The 23549-nt window shown below is 37.7% G+C and overlaps 1 protein-coding gene across 1 annotated transcript in view; it reads right to left on the bottom strand.

The window, feature by feature from the left end:
• USP34 (ubiquitin specific peptidase 34) overlaps window positions 1-23549 on the bottom strand; it is a gene marked incomplete at its 5' end in the record, with an annotated part of 74177 nt that overhangs the window by 40761 nt on the left and 9867 nt on the right. Inside the window, 23 exons of the mRNA XM_010134662.1 lie at window positions 672-855; window positions 2556-2676; window positions 2777-2832; window positions 3980-4084; window positions 5334-5486; window positions 6447-6571; window positions 7511-7551; window positions 8793-8875; window positions 10146-10346; window positions 11348-11434; window positions 11758-11841; window positions 11954-12076; window positions 12855-12980; window positions 13594-13803; window positions 14711-14811; window positions 17919-18066; window positions 18163-18289; window positions 18708-18867; window positions 19002-19101; window positions 19688-19801; window positions 20653-20807; window positions 22154-22236; window positions 23292-23387. Coding sequence (XP_010132964.1) covers window positions 672-855; window positions 2556-2676; window positions 2777-2832; window positions 3980-4084; window positions 5334-5486; window positions 6447-6571; window positions 7511-7551; window positions 8793-8875; window positions 10146-10346; window positions 11348-11434; window positions 11758-11841; window positions 11954-12076; window positions 12855-12980; window positions 13594-13803; window positions 14711-14811; window positions 17919-18066; window positions 18163-18289; window positions 18708-18867; window positions 19002-19101; window positions 19688-19801; window positions 20653-20807; window positions 22154-22236; window positions 23292-23387 — 2783 coding nt within the window. The remainder of the gene's footprint in view (window positions 1-671; window positions 856-2555; window positions 2677-2776; window positions 2833-3979; window positions 4085-5333; window positions 5487-6446; window positions 6572-7510; window positions 7552-8792; window positions 8876-10145; window positions 10347-11347; window positions 11435-11757; window positions 11842-11953; window positions 12077-12854; window positions 12981-13593; window positions 13804-14710; window positions 14812-17918; window positions 18067-18162; window positions 18290-18707; window positions 18868-19001; window positions 19102-19687; window positions 19802-20652; window positions 20808-22153; window positions 22237-23291; window positions 23388-23549) is intronic.

Below are 23549 nucleotides of genomic sequence, written 5' to 3'. Positions count from 1 at the left end.
GTATAAACATACCACATTTCTTCGTGTTAAGACAGGGAAACAGAAGTTAAAATCCAGCACAAGCCAATGAAACACTCTAACAAAGTTCTCTGTGTGTCAGAGTCATTTAACAGGACCACATACTTTAAATAACCCAGTGAAGAACAGGTGAGCTGACAATTACACATGGGACTAAATCACCTTATTTGCTAGGAGAGCATAAGACGTCTACACCTGCCCTGTGACACTACCCTAAGTGATGGTGGACAGGTCATAGAGCGACAAAGTGGAACTTTAAGAGCTGTGTTAGTGACAACGTCTTATTTCATCACTGCTTTTGGAAAGTGGGACTATTCACCTGAAGTCTAAAAGTATTCTATGTCACCTTTGCATTTTCCTGTTTCTATCTATGCATTCACAGTAGATCATTATTTTAAGAGTGTCATTAAACACAGACACTTCTGATGTGTTTCAGGAGGAAATGGAAACTCCGTGACTGCAGAACTGTTCCAGTGGCGGCCAGCCACCCCCGTCAGAAACACGCCGCCATCAGAATGGGAGTCTTACAAGCCCATTCCTACTTTCTTTACTGAACTTTATAAATCAAAAATACAAAACAGAATGAACAGAAAATGCAAATGGACCAGTTTTCCACAAAAACTTAAAAGCTACATATAAATAAAGGTTCTCACACTGCATGTGTTGTGCCATAACCCAGTTGTGGAGCAGCCTGTAGTTTTCCACAGAGCCCTTCACCATTTCTACCAACAGGTCGTAAGCAGCAGCCCTTGAGGAATGAGACTTGCATTTTGGCTGTTGTCTATCTTTCAAACTTGGCAGCAAGAACAGAAGATTGAAGATGTCTCTCAGAAACTCCTGTAGAACAGTTCGATCAGCACATTCAGCCGTTAGAACACATTCTTAAAAGACAACACTCAGGTTTTAACAATCTTCTAAAAACTTCTATAGACTTTCCCAACCTCTACCACTTACGGAACTTCAACTTGAATAACAGTCCTGAATTACAAATTTCAACAAATGACTTTATACTACATTAAGTGCACTGTAACCGTATTAGACTCTAAAGAAACATGTCCACCGACAAAGACTGACAAATTATGCCTGACTCTGCATCAATAATTTAATTTGACAAACCACACACACACACAGGTTTTAGTAAGACTTCTTACGTAGCCTTAATCACTCTACTCGTTTGAGTTTTACAAATCCCTAATTAATCTTAAACCACACACTAAATTATGTACCATGTGTACTGTAACTTTATCGTTTGTATTGTTCCAGGTTTGGAATATTGACTGAATTATGAAAGGCACGAGCACAGCTGTACCAAGGCAGGTTGCCTTTGGATGATGAATACATATTACCGACTGTTATTTACCTTTACTGTTCCAGATTAATAGGCTAAAAAAATACGGTGGATTGGTCTAAACTTTGGTAATTCTTTTCTATGGAGCCATTTTAATTCAATAATAATAAACCAACACTAAAATATTAAAAGGATAAAAAAACAGATCTGCGTAAGTCTGTAAGAGCAGGTTGTCATATTCTGCCACAACTACAGCACCTTCAAAAGAAGTGCAGAATGGTGAAAAGTCTTTCCTCCACCTTTTGGCTACAAAGTGAACATTACTAATTAGTCATGTAAGTGGTTTAATGAGAGACCACGGAAGAAGAAATTGAGCAGAATTTATAAAGCAGTATTTCAACAAGGTTGTTCTCTTGAAGAACCAGCAATTCATGGGCATACTTTATGCCTAGGGCTCATGCCATGAACCATAGCCTACACTTTGCTGCTTCTGTAAAATGTCTGCAATCTTAACAGACTGTATTTAATCATTAAATGGTATCAGTAGTGTATCATTTTAGTGTCTACATAATCCACTTTGTTTTCTTCTTATACTGTTCATACATCCAAGCAACAAAAATCTCATCTGAACATACCTTTTCTATTTTAACTTCTACATAATCCTCCTCACTGTACTCTTGTGATTTGAATTCTTGCTCTCATTTAATCTGCAAGCTCTCCAAACTTAAAATACACTTATTCTGGGAGAATTACACAGTAATCATCTTTTAATACGCTGTTAGCAATGTAACTTTATGTTAGGTAGTGCACATCGTGGACACGATTAAAACTTTGGACAGTGAAATTACCCTCAGAGCCATTTTAAGATAACCCAGCAGACAGATAGGATATACACAGCTGGATACAGAGGAATATTTGCTTGGTGAAATCTGGTCATTTTTAAACCAGTTAATGGTGACCAATAGTAAAAAACATTTAAAGATAATGAATGAAAATAAAACTTACAGGATGTAAGAACTCTATCCTGAATTAAAGAGAGTTAGAAAGGGAAGGGACTGTATGTGCTACTTTTAATAAAGGAATGAAATATGTGTTTTCATCCATCAGCTCAAGGATATAAATATAACGTAATCTCATATATTGAGCCCTGCAATCAAAATGGTGGAAAAAACGCGAAATAAAGAAAGCATAGGCTTAAGAGATGACACTGTTTTGAATTCTTCACAGTCTTTCAGTGTCCTTTTCTTACCTGGCCTTCACGAGAAAATTTAAAGGGTGGTTTGTGCTTAATAACACTTGTTGCAAGACGAAGGAGTCCTGTAAGTCCATCATCTTCTACATTACCATCTTGATGGTCAAGAATTTCTCTGCTATATATGAACATACATACAAAAGAAATGTTAAAGCTCTGTCCCATTAACGATAAATATAATGCAACCAGCACGTGAAATTACTGTTAGCAAACCTTACCTCCGAATGCAGTCAGCGAGATGTCTTGCCAGTGCATCTAAATCAAGCAGCGTTGTCTGATTAAAAAGAAAGGAAATGGAAATATATATATAAATGGAAAATAATTATGAACTTCATGAACTGCAATTGATAAGCCTCATCTGAGACTATGGTTATGCTTTTGGATGAAATTTTGTTGTTGCACACAGAAAAACAGGGACAATTAAAACTCATCTTTCAAACATGTCTGCAACAATATTTATGAATGTGATGAAACTGTGTTTTTGAAATCAATGCTGTACAGTTCCAATGAAGTAATATTTATTCTTTCCATGCCAGATCCCACATATGCACTATCTCTACCGTACTGAAAAGAATGCAATAGTACTACTGTAAAGAGAAGTGCTGAATTGTTACTTCTCACAAGAACGCAGTTTGTTGTCAGAAGGTTGAGAAGTCCCACAGCATTCCCTGCTTGAGCAACCTGCAGAAGCAGGCAGAGCTGCAGCATAGCTAAGAGATACAACAGATAAAACAGAAATGGCAGGAGACTGAGCAGAGGAATGGCAGGGGACCGGGGAGCAAAATTTTTGCCTCTACTGAGAATATCCAGAGTCAGGAGAGGATCAGACTTTGCCATTCTGGGGAAACTAGGTTTAAAGCTTTATCTTCCCTTCCTTCCACACTCCTGTCACAACACTGAGAACGAACTAGAGAGATTTATGTAGGGCCACCAGCCAGCACAAACAGTCGCAGAGCCTGGCCAAAAGGTGACTTCAACCTTTTAAAGATGTATCAAAAGTTGTAAGTTTTCTAACCTGCGCTAAGTGGCTGTTAACTGAAATTTCTTCTGCTTTCAGCATTAGTCAAATACTTGGATTACTTCCTCCTTAGAGGAAGTAATTGAAATTATCAACAGTGAATCTCACCGATAATTACAGTATTCCCAGAGTCTGTTACAGTCACCTAAGTTCACCCTCCTTCTGTATAATACCCACTTGCCCTCCTTGATTCTACAGGTTCAGTATGTGAAGCTTCCTCTGGGCCAAGAGCTACAAAATACACATCAGAGAGCAGGGAAATCTGGGAGCTGGGAAAAATCCAAGCGCTGTTCATAGCAGGTCACTGTATCTTAAGTAAAAGTGTCTCATACTGAAGTAAAAGTGGCTCGAATACCTGAATTTTATAACACAAATATACATATAAATGCAGAGCAGAACCTACCTGACTTGCATCTTTGACATGTATGTTATCAATCAGTTTGCACAGCAGCCAGAAATATTCTTTACAACCTGGTCGCAGCACTGTTTCTTCTTCATAATCCTCTATCTGTGAAAAGAAATTGCTTTTGTTCTGAAATACATCAGGTAAAATAACTTTGTATTAAAAAAAACAGGAAACACAGCAACTGTGACAAGATTACTTTCTTCAAGCCCCTATTTAAGAGAAGCGAAGAACAAGGTATTTTACAATGGTAACAGTGTGTGTTCTGTTTCTCCTCTGCAGTAGTTATTAATCATCTTAAAAGATTGTCAGGATGACCTGCCAGACCCTTAAGAACATAATTTAGAATAGTATTGACTTCGTCCTACCCACTGCCATCTGCAAAAATATTGAGTATTAAACAAGACAAAACATGACAAAACAAGAGAGACTTTGGCTGAATTCATCTTTAGTTAGTACTACTCTAATTTTAAACCCCTCTGAAAATCAGTCAGATAATGCAAAATCTTCTGCAGATTGTTTTCATTTAACCTTTTTTTTTAATATAACAGAGTTTAAAAATAAGCAGAGTTAAACTGGATGAACCACTCTCATCTGAAATCAAATGTCACGCAGGGTCACAAGAACAACTGCCTGACAGACCCACAGTCCAGGCTCACGCTTTGCTGCCATACGAGTCCATACAGGTGCTCTCCTCCAGATGCAGCTGCATCAGCTGAAGTCAGCACTGCCTGCCCCGCCACATGTCGCTCGCTCTACAATCCCTGACTGACTTCAGGCAAAACCATCCAGGTTTGTTCACACCATCTCTGCTAACCTGCATACACTAACAGTGAGAATTCCTCCCGACGCAGCTTTGACAGCATCCACAGAATCTCTTCTATTCAGTGGAGTTGTGATAATAATACTCCAACAGAAAAACATCTGCAAAAGCAGTTGGCTGAGGAACCATAACATTCAGCCACAACAATAGCAGTACTTATGTAAAACAACGTACTGATTTTTTATGGACTTACCTACATTTAACACCGAAATCGAGACATGCATTGAAAACACAAGTGTTTCTCCCTAATAGTGGGTTACGTGGAACACTAAGATTCCAGAACAAAAGCACTTCCTAAATGTTATTCTGCATTTTTCTGAGCACAGGCAAGCTCTAAATGACTGTAGTGTCACAACTTTAGCTACTTCTGTGAAGCTTCTGGAAGCACCTAACCCAAAATAATATCCCAGTGTATCAGAAACAGTACGTCAGACACGATGACAATATGTGCTATTGTTTTGTCTTTTTACATTAACAAAAGTAAATTTACATATATCTTTGATAAAGTCATGTAATTTCTTAAATTCTTACCCGGATTGGTTTCAGAGCTTGAGCATCAGGAAGAAATTTTAATAACGTGGATGCAGCCAGCAGCAGAAAGGATCGATTAATTGAGTCTCCCCCATCCAGACCGGAGAGAGATAACTTGTACAAACCATTGCAAGACTCATGGCGAACGGCAGTCTTTATGAAAAATAAAAGGATCGAATGATTACACACGTTACTTAGAAATTGTTTTTCTTTTGTTGACTTTTCGTTCACAGGTACATAGTAAGTCCCTCTCATAATATCCATCAGGTTATCAAGGTAGGGTATGTCTTTCTAAAAATGTATTACCAACACTGTACATTTAACTTACTTACAAAAAACCCCAACAGATATTGCTCAAACAAAAAAGCTGATTCGTGCGTGCCCCTTGACCCCTGTGTTATGTATTTTCTCTAATAAAGATTACACCCAGGGACCAGAATAGAAAAATATCCACAGACTATCTCTAATCCAGCTTTGCGAGTTTGCACTCTTTCTTTTCCAGGGTTTTTAAATGGAGTCAGCATGTAATAAGTTTTTTCTGTGCTTGAGTAATAAAGCAAGAGATAATAATTATCGCATCATGTCCATATTGCACCTTTAGGCAGTCACTACTAAATGCAAAGACTTTCTACTAAGCATATCTTCATGCAATTTTCAAGTTTTTGTTACGTCAGGCAAAATTACTTAAAGCTAGGCACAGATTCAGTAATGACAAACCCTTCTACGTCAGCTCTCATTCACCTCATTTTGTGATAAAAAGTACAGCCGAGAAAAAAACATAATGGGGGAAGTACATTTAGACTAATCCACGTCAGAAGGCATCACCCAGCAATTTCAACAAATTACAATGAAAAAATTACCTTCAAAGAGAAGCCAAGAACAAAGATGAGAGTTCATAAACTGCTTTGCCATCAACCACAAATGTGCCATCTTACACGGTACTTTAACTAAACCCAATTATTTCTTGAACAGGATTGCAAGGAACTGAGTCAGACCCTGCCTACTTTTAGCAGGAAACAACATGGTTTGAAATGAATGGTCGCTTGGAACCAAAGTTAATTTTGTTGCACATTAGGCACTAATTAGCAATGCAATAACCTCTGCTTTGCATACCTCTGGAATAAGGAGGGTAAGCTTCTTCAGCCAGTCTTGCAAATGATCACTGTCCGCCAAACTGGATTTCACCAAGGAACAGCAGTGAGCCCAGCTCACCAAGAGCCACATTGAATAATGAGTGACTGAAAGGGAACAAGACAAACCACACTGTAACTCGCAGAAGACCCTTTTTAGGTTGAAGAGCTGCACAGTTCTAGCATATAGGACATTTATTTCAGTCATACTAAGGTACCAAACCAAATCCTTACTGGCACATGAGAAGGACCTACGCTCAGAGTTTTACCAGTACGCTTACTAAATACTGACCCCTGTACTACTGATGACAATTAAGCCGGTTAAGTATTACCAGTCTGCAGCATGCTCCTTTCCTGCATCTCCACTTCTTAAGCAGTCAGCTGAAACTTCGCTATGGGGTTTCCCCAGACTAATACGTATCTGTTCCTCTCAACAGCTAGAAGTAAGACTTTGGCAGCTGATACCTAGCAGTGACTGGCAATTCCAGTTCATAGACATGAACATCCACAGCGAGTACAAAGTGGAAAAACTGAAGGCAAGTTACAAGCCTGGGAGGACGCACCTGTATTTTTGTAGCCTGTGCTGTACTTTTGACAATTACTTTGATACAGACTTCATGTGACACAGGTCATTTAGACCTTTGTAAGAAACCTCTCCAAGAGAGACTGATGGGGCAGCTCCAGGGAATTCTGGCCCCAGAATGATTTCTGTAAACCAGGGCAAAAGTGACTATTGGTGACTGTTATGGTGCTTTAGATGCTGCTCTTTGGAAGATAAGACAACAGCTAGTTTTCCTACCAAAACCAGCTCTTCTGGAGATTAAGGCTGCTGCAGAACAAAACTTCAATTCATGTAAAATGATTTCCAGAGAAGGAAAGCCAGGCACGTCGGCTGGGACCTCTCTGTGTATTCCCACAGACTACAACAGCCCTCGCACGAGTGAGGCACACAATTTTATAGCGCCCTAATGGTGGAATAAATTAAACACATAACTTGTTATCTTAAATGTTTTCACTACTGTTAGTTCATAACAGTCCAGCACTAACCTTCATGTCTTGATCTGTGATCAGACTGAGCTTTCAACACCCTGAACAGGAGGAAGATAAAGGCATTTGAACTTTATCACAGAACGTAACAGATTATCACTTAGAAATACAGTTATCACTTAGAAATACAAGTACACACAAGTAACAACACAGTCACTCTTAAGTACCCACTAAAATTTTAAAAATCTTAGAAGGATTAATTTCTTGACATATTCAAAACTAGCAACAAAACTATTAAAATCTTCAAGTAACCCCCTTAAAGCTTTACCAATAAGACAAAAAGCCAAGAAAAAACCCCACAATCCCTTTATTTTATCCAAAAAAGGAACCAAGAACTGACCCAGACAGAAGAAAGCCAGTATTCTTCATAAAGAACCACAAATAAAGGCTTGAATAAACATTTGCAAACTTTAGACAAAGTTTAAATGTTTCTATTTATTTCCTTAAATTTTTATAAATTGCAATAAAAGGTCATACAACCAAAACTACAGTGTATATATTTAAAATTATTCCTGCAACTCAGCTAGAGGCTAACGTTTTACAGACTTGAAGGTTTTTTTAAGTAAAACTTAAAGTTTTACGTTTACAGACTTGACTGGAAATGCTCTGGAAGTCCTTATCCTTTTAAAACCGAGGTAAAACACACTACCCATTACTTGGAATCAAGAACTTCCGCTACACCTAAAGTAGCAAAACTCCTGGCCTCCCCACCATCAGACCGACTGTCAGGATGCACTCTTACACAGAATTGCTTTTCTCAGGACAGAAGGTAAAAAGGGCAGAAATCACTAAGGTAAAAGGATTCTGAAGGTAAAATCTTGCCTTCAGTACATGGTCACTCGCTAAAACAATCAGGGTAATTTCAGCAGTAGGGAGTTAACATTATTGGGATGGGAAAAGCAAGTCAAAACTGGCAACTTCAGAGTGAATTTCTCCTTTACATTGCCTTGAAATTGAGAACGCTCATTGCTATAGCGAGAACAAGGAAATAGTTTTGGCGTGAGAATTGATGAGACTGTACAATATATAAGTTTGTTGCTGTATGTCTTACACTCTCACTGCAGAGAGGCCTTGCCACACTCCTCTCTCACTCCTCCTGTAAGGGCAGGGTAACTACCAAAAGGGGTGACTAAGAAAAGCAAATCTAATGCCTACAGACTTAAATTTCTGGTATGGGTGGTAACGGGGACTACAACTGAAAGAGCTATTTACTTTTTTTAAAGCAGCGATGAAAATGTGCACACTTGATTAGCTTTATTACAAAAATAAAAAGATATTGTACCTAGGTGCCAAGTTGTCATATGTATAAGCAACTGACATAAGTCGCTGAATCAAACTGGTTCCCTGGACAAGTACAAGAAACACCTTTAAAAATTGAAGTCAAAAGAAAAAAAAACAGTTAATATAACAACAAGCTTTTTGATCTGTTCTTAAATTATACACACTGTCTGAATGTAAAACAACCCACCTGTGTAGAGGGAGGAAGAGCAAAATGCATAGCATCTCCATAGTTCAACCTTGTATTGTTTTTCAGTAAAGCAGATCTAAAATCCTGTGCTTCATTGGCTAAGTCTAGATGCTAAAATTTCATTCTATTTCTCTGAGAGAGACAATTTAACTGGATAGAAAAATCAACCACTCAACCTGTTTAGTAAAAACACAGCATTCTTTTTTTTAAACCATAGACTAGTCACTTCCTTTTAAAAACCTGAGGCTTGAGGAGACAGCACTGAGGACGAGGTTGGATATGTCAATCTCACCTACTGCTGTGATCAACATATTCCACTGACTATACATTCACTTCAATTATTTCTCCTTATAGAACCTGACAGGCCACACAGAATTTTCAAAGCATGAAGAAAGTCTTCTAAAATACTTAGACAAAAATTGACAATTAAAAATGTAAAACTAGTTATAGAAACTGATAGCAGCACTTACACACAGACAATGTTAAAAATTTAATGTTTGATAATTTCCTTCTATCATAGTAGCTTTGGCAATTTAGGGATCTGTTTTGCCCAAAATACCTAATGCCTATGGAATTGGTAAGGTCTTTTCATGTATGACAATGACAAACGGGAAGTGTGGCTCCAGCCCACAGTTCAGAGCTACATTTTCCAGCAATCACAGCTGGTGGTGCGCCCAAGAGTACTTGATTTGTAAGGGAATGTAGCCCTGATGCCAAACCGCAGCACTGGCTTGGTCTGCATCAGGAAAGGAGCCTGCAGGAATCCAGTAAGGCGGTCTACAGGTTTACTCACTCAGATATCCCTAGCAGAATAAGTTATTTTAGTGTTTACTAAAGGAATCTAAAATGGATTTAGTGAGGATGGGGAGAGGTTACCATAAAAAAGCCAGGAGTAGTTCATTTGGAAAACAAAATCTGAGAAATAGGGATGAAGCACTGGAATTCTGAATTCCCAATTCACATGCGCACCAACCGACAAAAGACGTTTTGGTTCCAGCTTTTAAAATTGCCAGGTTTAAAGCAATTAAATACTTTTTAGAGCAGAATAACATGTAGGATTATAGATTAGTAACTTTTCCACTACATTATTACCAAAATAAAGGCTTCACAAAACAAAAGCGTCATTTTTCTGAAGTTCCCAAAACGGACGCACTGTTTCTCTCTCACCTCTGTTAAACGAGGTATATGAAGGCCCTTCACATGGTCACTTGCCGTCTTCCTTGATTTGCCTGGCCACGTTCTTTTTCTGTGACTCTCTGCCACACCAGACCAGGCAAAAACATCATGGTAAGCTAAATCCAGATCTGAAGGATCAACCGCAAACTGGCATATCAGCTTCAGCAAGCAGGCAAGACAGTCTAGCTGCCACTGTGAACAAGATGATACTTCGTTTTTTCAGAGATTTCTTTTACAAATAATTCTACGCCTACTACTGAATTTGAAATGAAAAGCCTCAGTGAGGTATAAAGGATAAACGGCTAGAAATAACTGGCAAAACCACAGCAGAACAGACACTAAAGAGGAAGGGTTTTCAGGAAACCCCTTACTTCTTACAATGGAAGCATTTTCATGATCTAGCCCAACTGACAGGGGCATGCAAGACATTCTATTATGCAGCGCGTGAAATAACACAGAGGAAATAGCACGGGAGTTAAGCTCATTATGACATGAGTGTAGCTTAAACTAAAACAGAATAATGATGAAAAAGACATCACATGAATAAGAATAATATTCATTATTGGAAAGTGTCTTTATTAACACCACAGCCACAATGCCACCGCTTTAGTCTCAATGCCGACACAGGGAAATGGCATTTTTGACCTCTTCAGAGGGAAAGATAATTAACAGATTACTGCTTTTAAAACAGACTGTAACAACACATAACAACACTCCTTAAAACAAGGAGAAAAAGGCAAAACTAAAGTGTCCCCTTCTTGTTTGGCAAACTGTGACTTTTTTCAAGAAGTGTGGTACGTAATAGTGCTACCAGCGCAGTTGCAGTCATTGCTAAAGACTGAACCCAGGCACATTTTTCTCTAAGATACTCCCATAATCTACATTTTTACTTTCTACAAACTAGGATTTTTTAAGATTGAACAAAAAAATAAACCGAAAATAGAGAGAAAAACACAAAGGGTAGTTTCAAAATATAAAAAAATTCAGTACAAAAAAGAAAATAAACGGAAAATAAATTCTTCAAGGAATATAGAATATTCAAGGCTATTGCATAGACTCAGGTGGTTTCGATTACAAAATTCATTTATTCCACTTACTATAGAAAAGTAACTGTAACAAAGGCTGAGAGCAACAGAAGTCTTTACAAATGACAGCTATGTTACTCTGGAGAAAAGGGGTGAAGGAACACCTACCACAGTCCATGATTCCTGTTCTTTAGGCTCTAAGATTCCAGAATTGAAAATTTCCAGTAACTGTTGAAGCCCTCCAGCAGTAACAAACTGTAAGTATATTATGGAACAAAGGTGAGAGAAAGCAAACACAGAAATATTGCCAAGTTCAGTTAGATACCGATCCAAGCTTTATAAAGAAACAAATAAAACTGATAAACTATTCAGCTGTGTATTTTTTGAAAAACAGAAGAAATAGTTGTACACCACTATGGCAAATTTACAGTCCCGGTAGCACAGAAAAACTTTAAAATGTTATACCTAAATTTGAGATCAGAAACTCTAAGACAGATCATGTTTTAATTGGGTTTTCATTTTATATCTTTTTTTAAAAAACGTATTAGGTATCACAGAATACTGAAAGAAAATCCAACCTTGCAGCTCCACGTGTTTTTACTATTTTCTATTTGATCTTCACTCGAATCGTCTGAGTCTGGGTAAAGATCGCTATAGCTACCCTAAAGATAAACAAGAACAATTCATTGTGAAAAGAAAGAATTAAAATAACTCATCAATATATACTTTGGTTCAGAGAGAAAAACATATATTCTGCGCAAGAAACTCTAGTACCGTAGATTCACGTCTTATTCTCCTGTTGGGCTTTCCCAAAGCTTCAATAATTTCCAAGGCATACAAAAGTTTATGGGCACTTTTTATTCGCAAAAGATCCTTCCAGCTAAAGCCATCATTACCCTTAAAAGATAAAAAAGACAGAATATAATTAACACAATTACATGTAATGCTGATCTATCTAAAAAATGCAAGGAGAGGGTTTTTAAAGTGATATGGACAAATTATTTGGGTTTCAATATATTCTATTATATGAAATAAAGTGTTTCTAAACATGATTAACAACTTGAATAGTGTGCAATCAGCAATGAAATCTGAGTAAACCTCCACCATCATTACAAGCTCAAGTACATAAAATTTTAAAGGAGAGGAAGCCAAATGTTATACTTTATATCATGACTTCCACCAAAATTTTGATGCATGTGTCCACCAAGAACCATATCATCTAAAAATTGATAATGTAATTTCAACAACTTCAAAAGAGGCAAAATTTTCATCTGCAGGGCAAGAAAACAGCTAGGGAAGAAGCCATGTTTTGAACTTAGAGAACAGAGTACAAAAGGATTACTGTAGTCATGACGTGAAAGCACGGCTGCAGAAGAAGCAGCTGCTTTTCAACTCAAGCCAAAAGTCTGTGACAATAAGGTCTGACTATGCATTTATTAAATAATTATTTTAAACAAAATCATGAAAACAAACTTTGGGAACTAAGCTGACATCTCTTTAATTTCATTTAATTTCATAAGAATTATTAGGTTTATTAGGTTTACTCATGTCTCAGCATACCTAACATACTTCCTATTTCACATTCCTGTCTGGGGAAAATCAAACTAAACCACCAGACATTAAAACATCCGTCTGTAAAAAAGATAAACAAGCCCAACACGCGTTCTTTGTTCACCTGCTCATCCGAAATGTTCTGGAATGCCTGCAACATATTAGGGCACGTTGGCAGAAGCATTAACAGCTCCCAGACACGTCTGGATAAGTTTTCTGCGTGGAGATGGAGTTCTTCACACCTTGCACTCTGACAAACCACAGAACAACCATTCTTATTGTGAACTTCATTGTGCAAATAAGACTCCAAAGTCAAAAAACCTGTTTACTCTCAACGAAGAAGCTGCTTCCTATCTAATAGAAATCCATAAACAGAGCAGGATAGTTGAAGTCTCTCTGAACCTCCAAGAAAAAAAGTTACATAGTTTTTACAGCATATCACATATTTTGAAGTATTTGAGTGGTAACAAAAATTAAACTACTGGTTTGAAAATATTAGTGGTTATTTAATTTCCTACAAGCTAATGATGGCATATAAACATAAAGCTTGTGGTTTTGTAAGAAAACCTTTACAAACCATTCTGCAAGCCAATTCCGATTATTAATCAACTCATCTATTTAAATCATCAATACTCTTTACGAATTACTAGAGCTTCTACGATAGTTCGAACATTCAAAATATATCAGAATAATGTTATTAAGACAATCAGAAAATGATAATGACTATACCACAGGTGAATACACAGACAATAAACATATCTAGCTATTGAATAGAGTACACAAGAAGTAGGCTGGAGAGGAAAAATAGATCCCGTTAACTAAGAGCGAAATGTAATTATTCTAACAAAATTACTCTAAATTACCTCACTATCTTCCATAGCCACTTCTCCGGAAGGAGGCTTAAAAGAGGCAAGCATCTCTAACAAATCAAAAAGGGTGGTGAGATGAGGTTCTTGCAGGAGTAACAGCATTGGAATGTTGTCCTTCTGAGGAGGAGGTAGGCAGGATGCTGGAAGCTGAACACCTTCACCTTTACGTTCTCTCCTTGGTGCGCCCAGGGATACAAACACCATCTAGAAGCAAAGGGAAACAATACAAGAGACAGACAATTTTAAAAATGTGTATGATAAACCATGGGATGTTTTCAACAGGATCGTAATTAAGAACTTGATGATACATCGGTACCTTTGCTGTCAAATCTTTACCAAGCAGTATTTTAAGGACCTGCCATAATTAAAGCTGGGGTTTGCTTTCCCTTAAGGCACTCATGGAGTAGTTGCATGCACTGCTGTTGTTACAGCAGACAGTCCTGTTTCTTTGTCCCTCATCCCTTATTTCACCATTTAGGCTGGGGAGACTCTACTCTAGTTCAGTTTTCCTTTAAATGGCAAGAATGTATGTCATGATCTGCCAGTAAGTTTTGGTACAGTCCCACCTCCCTAGAACAGTCATGGTATCATCCACACTTCTACAAATCAAACTGGGCTTTTCCATACTGTTGACTTCAGCACACGTAACAGGAATTCTGAGTTGGGATTAAAAAATTACAGATGACCATTAAAAATGCTTCAGATTTAACCTGTGAAAGGATTGAGAGTTAGTCACTGCTACTGTGGAATTAGTACATGTTCAACAAAACAGACAAAATGTGGATATTTGAGCCTGTTTTCACTGGTCTTTATTTTCCTTGATGAACAAAAAAGACTGATTTTTTTTCTTTTATTCCTTGAGTTTTCACACCTGCTAACTTAACTAGAATGAGGCTTTTACAATTACGAATTATTTCAAGGGCCGACAGCATTAGTTTGAGCTTACAGGAGGCATGAATTTGATAGCACGAAACAATCAGTTTCAGAAAACTATAGGATGCTCCCAAAGAAAAGTACACCTTCCCGCACCACCACACCTATCAGCTGCACAAGACAAAAGCAACTATCAACCAATCCTTTCCAGTGCCTGCTACGTATATGCTGATAATACCTGCATATCCTTAAAACCCAATTCATGAAGTGTTTTTTCATCATAGTCTGTTGTCAGTTCATGCCCAGATGAAATCATTCTCACGGGTCCCATGAGGCCACCTAGGATAAAAACAAATTTCAGTGAACTTCTGGAATCACAGTTTCATTTTCTAATGAAAGTGCTAAGACTTATTTTTAGTAGTACACCCTGTGTAGCAAGTAAAATGAGGGAAAAACTCAACTCCGTCTACTTAGGAGAACTGATTATTACATTAACCTAAATCATAGGTACTTGTATGTATTCAGAAATAACCTTTTCAATAACAGTCCACCCAATCTTGCAGTGAAAAGTGTTCACAGTACAGGTTAAAACATGTCTTCTATATTTTGTAGTGAATGATGCTATGCCAGAGAAGGACAATGGAAAATGATTGTGATCATCAACACAATCCCTTCGTATCACACAATGGTTAATCTTACTTAAATGTAAGATGAAGATGTCATATACTTCAGAAAGGAAAAACTGAGAACACACTTCAAAGAATTCTCAGTGTTGAACAAGAAACCTGAACAATTAGAAGATTAAGAATTTAATTTCATTTGGCGCAGACAATCAAGCAGTAACCAAGATTTACCACGCACAATGACTTTGTGCCTCGGAGTACTCATACAGTCCTAACACCAGTTCTGGTGCACGAAGGTATTTGTCACGGACTGGAATCTGCTACGCCTTTCAGCCACTCTTCTCCCAAGCATGCTTTTCCCAACATTAGGCCCTGGTCCTCTGCACCAGTGACAAACAGCCTCACACTACCCCTATACTTCAGCATTGCAATTTCAGTGAGACTTCTTCAGAAAATTCTATTTTTTTGAGCCTCTTGCAGAAATCAGACTATTACTTGGCTCTAAGAACAGAGCATTCAAAGACAAGGCTTCAGCCAAAGTGTCTATGTATACACAGCGAACTTCAGCTTCATTCTCGCACTGTCACTGACATGCGGGGTGCAGCGCACACACGGTCAACCTGCTGCGGCTGCTGGTCGTGACTGAGAGTCTGTCCTCCACGTCCACAGTCTCTGCTGCTGTGTGCACACACTAAATCCAGGTGATGCTTCCCAAAACGAGCTGAGATACACACCTAAGTGCTGACGTTTTCAAACTAGAGCAATCCAGTGAGGTGTACACACAGGAACTTCAATGGACTGCCAGATAAAGGGAGGTATCAGGCAAATACAAATGATCCTCAAATCCTGCCCAAACAAAATTTTGGGGACCTTCTTGAGAAAAACGGGATAGACAGCAGCCCTCCAAAGACACCTGTCAGTTAACAGCAAAGCCATGAAGGTTTTACACAGAGTTGGGAACAATCTCATGGATCTACCACTGTTCCCATCCTTCTCAGCTGGCTGCCTTGAAACTTGAATCATTTCAAACAGATAAAGGCAGGCGAACACATCTTCCACAAAAATAATACAGGAATCCACCAGTCTCTGCACTTCAGCAGTCTAGTAACAAACAACCTGAGTGAGAAGCAAATGTAATTTCACATTTCTCTAAGCAATCGAGATTTCAAATGAGCAAGAGATGTTACAGTAGATCTTGGGACTTGAAAAGAATTATGTGGTAAATGTCTGGTAAAAGGAAAAAAAGAAATTCAATTTATTGTAGCAGAAGAGATTAAATAAATGTGAATGCATCTACTAATACAGATACATTCTCAAAATTTTGGCTAGCGGCCATTCTGGATATTCCCTTGACAGAAGCACCATGGTAAAACCAGCAGAAACATATCTGTAACTAATAAATGCTTTAAGGTACTTTTAGCCCATCTTAGAACCTGCAGCTTCATTTTCCACAGTAAGAGTTACCTCACTTCTGTAACAACGGGTTTAACTTTAATTTCAGTGTCTTTATCTTATGAAACTAAATTTCCTTTTAAGACAACAGGTCTTTGACGAGACTGGTATCACCTCAGACCTTCCACTTCTTCATGAAACCCAAGAGCAGGGAAATGGAAATGACATTTTGTGTACAGACACTGGAAATCCAATGGCCAGGTACACACTGGTGAAAAGTCAGGTGTACAGGAGTGCTGGAGGAGGCCAGCAGCGTGCCAGTCACAGTTAGCAGCAGATGGAACAAGTAAGAAGAAGTTAAAAAAAACCCCAACAGAATTCCAAAAGCCAAAAGCTGATACAAAAATTCTCTTATCTCTAACTATTTTGTGAAATTGAAATCCCACCTGAGAAAACAGCTAAAACCCAATTCTGGACAATGGGATTTAGCTCTATAAGGAAAAGGCAAGAGAAAAACTTGTACTCTGGCATCACATGCCTTTCACTTTTACCAGAATTCCATACACTCTGTTCAGATTTCTACCTCAGCTGATGAAATAATCACCATTTTAGATTCATAACCAGGAATTACTTTTTCTTGTAGATTAACTAATACAGGTATATTAAAATGGTCACTGAGACAGAGGTGTGCACTGTGTACCTTACAATACATGTCTCCTGTGATGCACAACGACCCAAGTTTTTAAGTGCAAACAGTAAATATCCTGAACCATAATTCAGAGATCTTTGCGACCAACAAAATGTTATTAGAAAGTCCTTGTTTTTTCTTTAATTTACACAAAATAGTGCCTTAAACACAGTATAGATGAATAAACCAGCAGTTTTTAACTGCGAGTCTCAGCTTCAGTCCTATCTTCTCAAAATTAGCAGCTGAAAAGTAAAAATCCTGTGGCTAGATGATTCTGAACGCATGGTGGCCTGCAGAGAACAATACAGACACTTCTTCAGGAGTTTGGTTAACAGGAGATTCAGGCTCTTACAGGACTTTACTCATCTATCAGCTAACAGAGATAGCAATTACAAGACAAAGCACTTAAAAGTCATTAATACAGGTTTCAAACCTAGCAAAGGATTCCGGGTTTATGAAATGACAGACAGAAATTTTAGGGTTCTCCAGTTTGCCATAGTTATGGTATGTTAACAACTCGTGTAATAAACACAGAAAAATAAAACAGCATGCACCAAAAGTGTACAAAATTATGGACATTGTTACAGGCGTTCCGTCTGGTTTACTGACAGCGTGTCTCATTAAAACTTTTTTTTTAAAGTTATTAAACTACGGATCCAAATCAAGAGAAGAAAACACCGTGATCGTCTAAGCCCTAAATGGATGAACACTCAGTACAAAAAATTAAGAGTCCAACAGCTTACCAGGGAAATCCCCTTTGCGGCTGCTTTGGCCAAACTCCTGAAGCTGTGCTTGTTGATTTATCTGCTCCTTCTGCAAGTTTTCATACCAGTGGGTGACTTCTGCCCGTAGATCGGCCACCTGATCGCTAGGATACATTTCTATAGTCATCTGAAATAAAACATGGGTTTCATTTGTCAAAGCGCACAGTGGACTTGCTGAAATTAAACAATGTAGGAAGGACCTGGAACACAGTTTTTAACTTACCTTGTCAGGAAGTCCAGCCGGTTGGCAGACAATTCGTAGTGGTAGTGACTGCTTGTCGCTCAGGGCTTTCAAGTGACTGCTGATCCCAGTGCCTTCGATCTGCCACTGTCTCAGGTGATACGCGAACCTTAAGGAGCAGGTAAAAACATTGAAAAAAGTATTTTTGTCAAAAACTATTTAACACAAACGTTCAATAAGCAGCAACAGAAAGACAAAACTTAGCACCTTTGTTCGCTGTTTTTTCAAAGTAAAAGGAATTTACTGATATTTTCTCAATTCACAAAAAAAAAAAAAAACTTTTGAAAGTTTCTTTGGTAAAGGATGGGGAAACACAAATCACATCCATAAATCTTTGTACAAGGACAAGGGTGAACTACTGTAACTGTTTAAACCATATATATTACCCTTCAAAATTATCCACTACTGTCCTTACTTTATACAAAGAAAAACAAAGATGCTATTACTTTAATAACAACTCATTCATCACTATGAAAAGAGGAATGGAAATAAATTCTGCATCCAAATGCATCAAGGGAGCTACTTACCTTCTCCTAAAAGCTTCCAGGTGTGTCTTCAGCATTAAGAGTCCTCTTTCAATGATGGTCAGACTCGAATGAGAGTCTTGCTCAAGGTTACTAGATGCTATCATTAGACTCTCCATGCACTTGCTAATAAACTCCTGCTCTTTTTCCAGACCAGTTTTACCTGTAACACCAGTTAAAAGTAAATCACGTAAGCACAACTTGGAGACTACGCATTTCAATACTAAGAATAAAAGAGGCTAAAGCTAGATATTCCTCTCAGCAGTTTAAACAAAAAACAGAAATGAAGATTCGTACCGTTGATATAGTAAGAGTTGATATACTGGATAGCTGCTCGGCTGACGTCACCAGACTGTGCTCTTAAAGCAATACCCCAGAACTGGTCCATGCCACACAACTGTTTTGACAAAAGGAAAACAAGCACAGAAATAAAACATCACCTCGTTATTTTACTAGGAGTGATGCTTTTCTGACTGAGTGATGCTTTTTTATCAGCCACTTGATGTAATTACTAAAAATACCTCAGTTTTTTCCTCTCCTTGGGTTCTCACCACAGTGCACATCAATTACTATAAAATTCTAACTTTTACGGAACTATTTCCAGACTATGAAGCACGAGGGGAACTGGTTAAAATTTAAGAGTGAATTTTCATTTTTGACAAACAGGTATACTTTTAAATGAAGCCTTTAATCTACAACTATTATTGGTAGGCACTGCAAGAATAGAAATTCTAATAAATTGCCGCAAATCAATTCACAGAAAAATATCTGATATATATAATTTTACTTCCAAGACAGTTTCTCTGTTAACCTACAGAAATCTGTACAGAGCCCACCACTACAGGGTGTGACTTTACTAGCTCAAACCAGTGAGCAATGTTCAAGCCAGTAAGTTCTCAAGATATATACCACTGCAGACATACAACCCAACTTCTCCTTCTTTCAGAAAGAATAAAAAACATGAGCACAGAATCCAGGCTTACCTCTGAGTTTGAACCACCATCATATGCGCTAGTAGCCAACCGAGCCAAATTACACAAATGCTGGAAGAGGTTTAGGCCAGTCATACTAATAGTTTCAGGTTTTAGTTGTGGCATCTAAATAAAATGAATGTACTTTAGTATGGGGAAAAAATTCAGTGATGGAACAGATAGTAATTGCAGGGTATTTATTTCATTAGCACAACACGATTGTAACTACCAACGAATGTAGTAGACAATTAGAATTTATTCTTGCAAAAGATCACACTCTCTGAATTTTATATAGAATACAAAAAATCAACTACAATTGGCTTAAACAAACTTCCTTTATCTACCACTGAATGGGACTGTAACAGTGCAGAGGGAACAAAAATTATTATAGTAACATTAGCTGCTTAACTTATCAATGGTAAGACAACTTGTTAGCATACACGGTGTGTCCGTTCAAAAAACTCCTACACTGACAGAACTAGACAAAAAACTGTGTAGCCTTGAAAAAGAACCAGACTGCATCAGTCATTGCACAACCTAACCATTTCGCAATGTCATCCGTTGAAACGGATGGGATCCCTTGCAAAAAGCTCTCCTGCTGCATGTTCATATTTTCAGCGGATGTATCGATGAGATTTATACACCCCTCCCAAAAACAGTAGTCATTTTTTTAGTCAGGTAAGCTCTATATCCATAAAGGTTTGTGGACTTTTTTTTTTGAAATTGAAATGAAGTGCTGCATAGCTTCAGATACAACAGACGGGCTATTTGTAAAGAAACTGTGAAAACAATTCAGATCAATCCGTTCCCCTCTTCCCTCCAAGCAGAGAAGAATTACTGCATGACAAGTGGGGCCCTCCCAGACTACTGAAGACATATTTTTCATAGGAGCAATTTTAAATACGTTAAATGGTGCTGATATGGAAAGAAACACTTTTATTAGAATTAATAAGATTGCACATTAACTCTCGACATACCTTTTCCAAAAAAAGATGCTTGTAAGTCTCCATACCCATAGCATGCTGGTCTTTACTTCGTACTTGGTTTAAAAACCAGTGTAGTGCATCATCGTAACATTCAGAGTCTTCTACTAAGCAGTGCCACAGTATGTCCACTTGTTCTAAACTCAACCCTAAAATTAGAAAAGTATTTTTAACTGCCCTTTTATAATATCAAATGTATAGGGGATATTTTACAAGACCCGAGAATACATACAGAAAAATCAGAATAGTTTTTGTCAGGACAAGAAGTTTTAGGAAAGAACAAAAGAAAAAAGCACCACTTACTGATTAGGAATCGTATGCGTTTCCCCTTTTAGAGCTGGCAATCAGCTACAGTTTTTGGTCGTACTGTCAGTTGTTACTAAACCAATGAACAGTGTGGGCTAACCTGAGATCTTGAACCAAATGGCAGGTTGTTTCTCAGTTCATAAGGAATTACTGGGCACAACTTAGAGCCCAGCTTTGAGCTGGGTGTTGAGACTGTGGTTGCATCTCTGGAACTATTTCACTGTTACCCCTTTCAAGCGAACCCTGGCTTTATTTTCTTAGTTTATTTTCTTATTTGTGATCCCAACAGATCTCTTGAAAAGAACTGCGGCTATCCTACCAATAATAGTAAATACAGTGTCACAAGGGGCTTTTTCTCTTGGCTACAGATATGCTCTTTCCTTCCCGTACTCTAATGACCAGAGGGACGAGCCAAGCACTGTATGCCAACTTCAACTGATTATAATGGGACTACCCAAAAGCCCCCTCCCTTCAGTTGTTTTAATAAATGACCTCAACGCGGTCAGCCGCTAAGTCTGTACAGAGCTGATGCTGAGATGACACTGAACCCTATTAGTTTACAAGAGCTTTAGAAGAGAGCAGCCAAAACAATTTATGGAAGAGAAAGCCTCCAAGAGTTGCAAAAACCACAGAAAATTACGTTCAACTTAGATTTCTATCAGCAACATCACAAGTTTTTTGTTTTTAACATTCCAGAGCAAGAAGATTTCAGCATCCATCCAGATGGACCATCATACAGAATACCACTCTTGTGAAAGACTCTACGGGGAGCATCAACCAATTTTGGACAGTATTACCATATAAAGAATTGAATAATTCTCTTTGGTATCGCAACTTACTTACGCCCAACTCCAGTAAAAACTCTCTGGGAACATTATGGACGTGAAACAAACTCCACACATACAGAATAGATTATGTCCACTTCAGTAATTACTACAATCCTAACATTTAGAAAAACCGCAGCACGGAGAACATAAAAATTTCTTCTTGCAGAACTGTCACAGAATCTAAATTCCAACGTTGATCCTGTGCTTCCATCAAAAAATCTTCCTTCTTTTGAAACTGTACCAGAGATTATTTAAAACTGTCTGTTTAAAACACCATGTTTATTTAAGATAATATTGGTTATTAAGAACAATGTGAGCCTTACTTTGAGGTGCTTCTCTGAAAAGGTACCTCAAACACTTACTGAAATGATCTGGTGATCCTAGAGTTGAAAAAACGCATGTCAGGAATTGAAGACGAACCTGAACTTCTGCACTGTGGCTGTACCTAAAATTTAAATTTGTATAACAACAGAAATTTATTTAATCATTCATTGTCTCAACTTTTTTCCACTCATACTCGTGTCTCTTGAAAGCATAAATTATTTTTTCTTATAAGTTTCTTTCCAAACTTCTATTTCAGTATATAGCCCAGCTGTACACATTACAGAACCACACCCTACAAGTGGAATGACGCACTAGTCAGCACTAAAAAAGGTACTTTTTTTAGTTGTTTTTGGGGGGGATGGGGGTTTTGTGACATACAGTCTGGTTCAAAAGCATCACTTCGTCATTTGGCCCTTTGACCTTAATTTTTTCCCTAACTTGTAAAATGCAGATTATTTCTACTCCGAATTTCTGATCCCAGGTGATACCTGCTCTTTGTAAAAATATTTTCATAACTCATTTTAAAATGTTAACTTATATTTCTATTTATAAGGTAGAAGTTTAATGGTCAAAGGGGCAGAACAGCTTTTCATTTTGACTGAATTCAAAGCAATTTGTTGCATTTTCAAACAATTTCTGAGGTAATTTCTCACTAGAGCAATGTCCAATATGAAGGTATATGATGAAGTAAAAATTTGACCCATAAATAGCAACATTTTTCAGTTGTGGATGCCCATATTCACATACTACGTTTGACATTGTCAAGCTTTCCAGTCGTGGAGGAATAGACTAGAAATTGTACTGCCTCTGTGTATATACACATGATTTTAATCATACAGAGTGGAAAGCGCGGATGAATGTGTTCAACAGAAAAAAAAAATACCGTAAAAGTTAATGACAACAGACCTTACACTACAACACGTGAATACTTTTATTATATTAGATCACTTTAAATTTATTTGAATATATAAAAACTTACGTGTTTTGTTTGTCAACAAACATTCAATATGACTATTGCTGTGTGGGTTTTTTAAGGTCAAGGAAGCTCTTTAAAATCTTATTGTTATGTCCCTACAGAAGTATTTACTTCTAAGAACACATCAGAAGCACCAGAAGAAAAGCTGAAATGTTTAAAAAAACTTAAGATCAAACACTCAAAAGTCATTGTGTACTTACAACGCATGTTTATGTCGTCCTTCCCTGACGGCCTGAATGTAGTGTACCAAATTGTCAAAGAAAAGTTTCATCATGTTAAGTTCCTTTTCCGCCCACCTGTGTCAATTTAAAGGGCAGAAAGTATTATGGTTTCCTTAAAAAGACCAAAAAAGCTACAGAAATTAGAAAGCTGTCTTAGAAAATTTGCATACACATAAAAGCAAAGCAAACATTCCATTTTCCATCTACAGCTGAGGAGTATTTTCCAGTACAGCACTC

Source organism: Buceros rhinoceros, unplaced genomic scaffold, assembly GCF_000710305.1.
Source record: "Buceros rhinoceros silvestris isolate BGI_N320 unplaced genomic scaffold, ASM71030v1 scaffold17364, whole genome shotgun sequence".
Classification (NCBI taxonomy): domain Eukaryota; kingdom Metazoa; phylum Chordata; class Aves; order Bucerotiformes; family Bucerotidae; genus Buceros; species Buceros rhinoceros.
Note: the sequence above shows the minus strand (reverse complement) of the source record. Positions and strands in the feature narration are given on the sequence as shown.